General features: G+C 45.8%; 1 protein-coding gene across 1 annotated transcript in view; it reads left to right on the forward strand.

The window, feature by feature from the left end:
- Positions 1-1,162, forward strand: part of LOC106813221 (atrial natriuretic peptide receptor 1-like) — a 27,327-nt gene that overhangs the window by 21,486 nt on the left and 4,679 nt on the right. The window contains exon 7 of the mRNA XM_014817302.1: positions 255-341. Coding sequence (XP_014672788.1) covers positions 255-341 — 87 coding nt within the window. The remainder of the gene's footprint in view (positions 1-254; positions 342-1,162) is intronic.

Consider the following 1,162-nt stretch of genomic DNA (forward strand, 5'->3'; position numbering starts at 1 on the left):
TGGTGGTGGTGGTGGTGGTGGTGGTGGTGGTGGTGTGTGGTGGTTGGTTGTTGTTGTAGTAGAGAGAGAGAGAGAGAGAGAGAGAGAGAGAGAAAGAGAAGAATCAGTGGAAGGTGAATCAGTACTGCTGAGCGTGTTAAGATCATATAAATAGATAAATTAACAAATACCTATGTACCTTCTATAGCATACATAATCTATATATTTACCATATAAATTATTCTGATTATTGTTATTATTTATGAACGTTACAGATACCCACATCTGCTGGTTCCGCGGCGTCTGTCATAGCGGGACAACAGACACATAATCAAATCTTTACTAAAGTCGGCACCTACCGGGTAAGCCATGTCAGTTATAGACATACACACACCTATATATATTATTATATATAGAACTGGGTGTTATGTGAGCCCCGCGTGTGCTGTGTGTGTGTGTGCGTGTGTGCTGTGTGCGTGCTTGTGTGCGTGCCTGTGTGCGTGCGTGTGTGCGTGTGCTGATGTATGTGTGTGTGTGCTGTGGTGTGTGGTGTGTGTGTTGTGTGTGTGTGTGTGTGTGTGTATGTGTCATGTCTCTGTGTGTGTGTGTGTGTGTGTGTGTGTGTGTGTGTGTGTGTGTGTACGTGCGTGCGTACGCTATTGTCCTTGCACTGACTTACACATGTGGCGACTACAGCTGAACCTATTTGAGGACATATGATCGCAAATTCACGTGCCGATTTCTAAAATCCCTAATGGATTTTCACCATCATGACGTGACGCATACGGTAAAGTAACCGGCGCGCTACGGATGCGATATGCGAGCCGATTTATGCATTTTCTGCTTTCGCGCCACATGCGTGTCTGCATGTGTAGGCCTACTATCCAGGCGTGCTATCGACCAGGGAACACTATAGATCGTACGCTACGACGCTGGGACGTAATAGGTGCTCAGTTACAAAAATGGTGTGCGCGATATGAAACCGCTACGACGAAATTAAAGCTCGAGGTAATGTGTTTGGGAGAGCGAATTACAGGTACCGATTGACAGGTGAATTACAGGCGAACTACAGGTGATCGACACGTGACTTACAGGTAAATTACAGATGATCGACAGGTCACTTACAGGCGAACTACAGGTGATCGACACGTGACTTACAGGTAAATTACAGATGATCGACAGG

This window comes from Priapulus caudatus, unplaced genomic scaffold, assembly GCF_000485595.1.
Source record: "Priapulus caudatus unplaced genomic scaffold, Priapulus_caudatus-5.0.1 Scaffold741, whole genome shotgun sequence".
Taxonomy (NCBI): domain Eukaryota; kingdom Metazoa; phylum Priapulida; class Priapulimorpha; order Priapulimorphida; family Priapulidae; genus Priapulus; species Priapulus caudatus.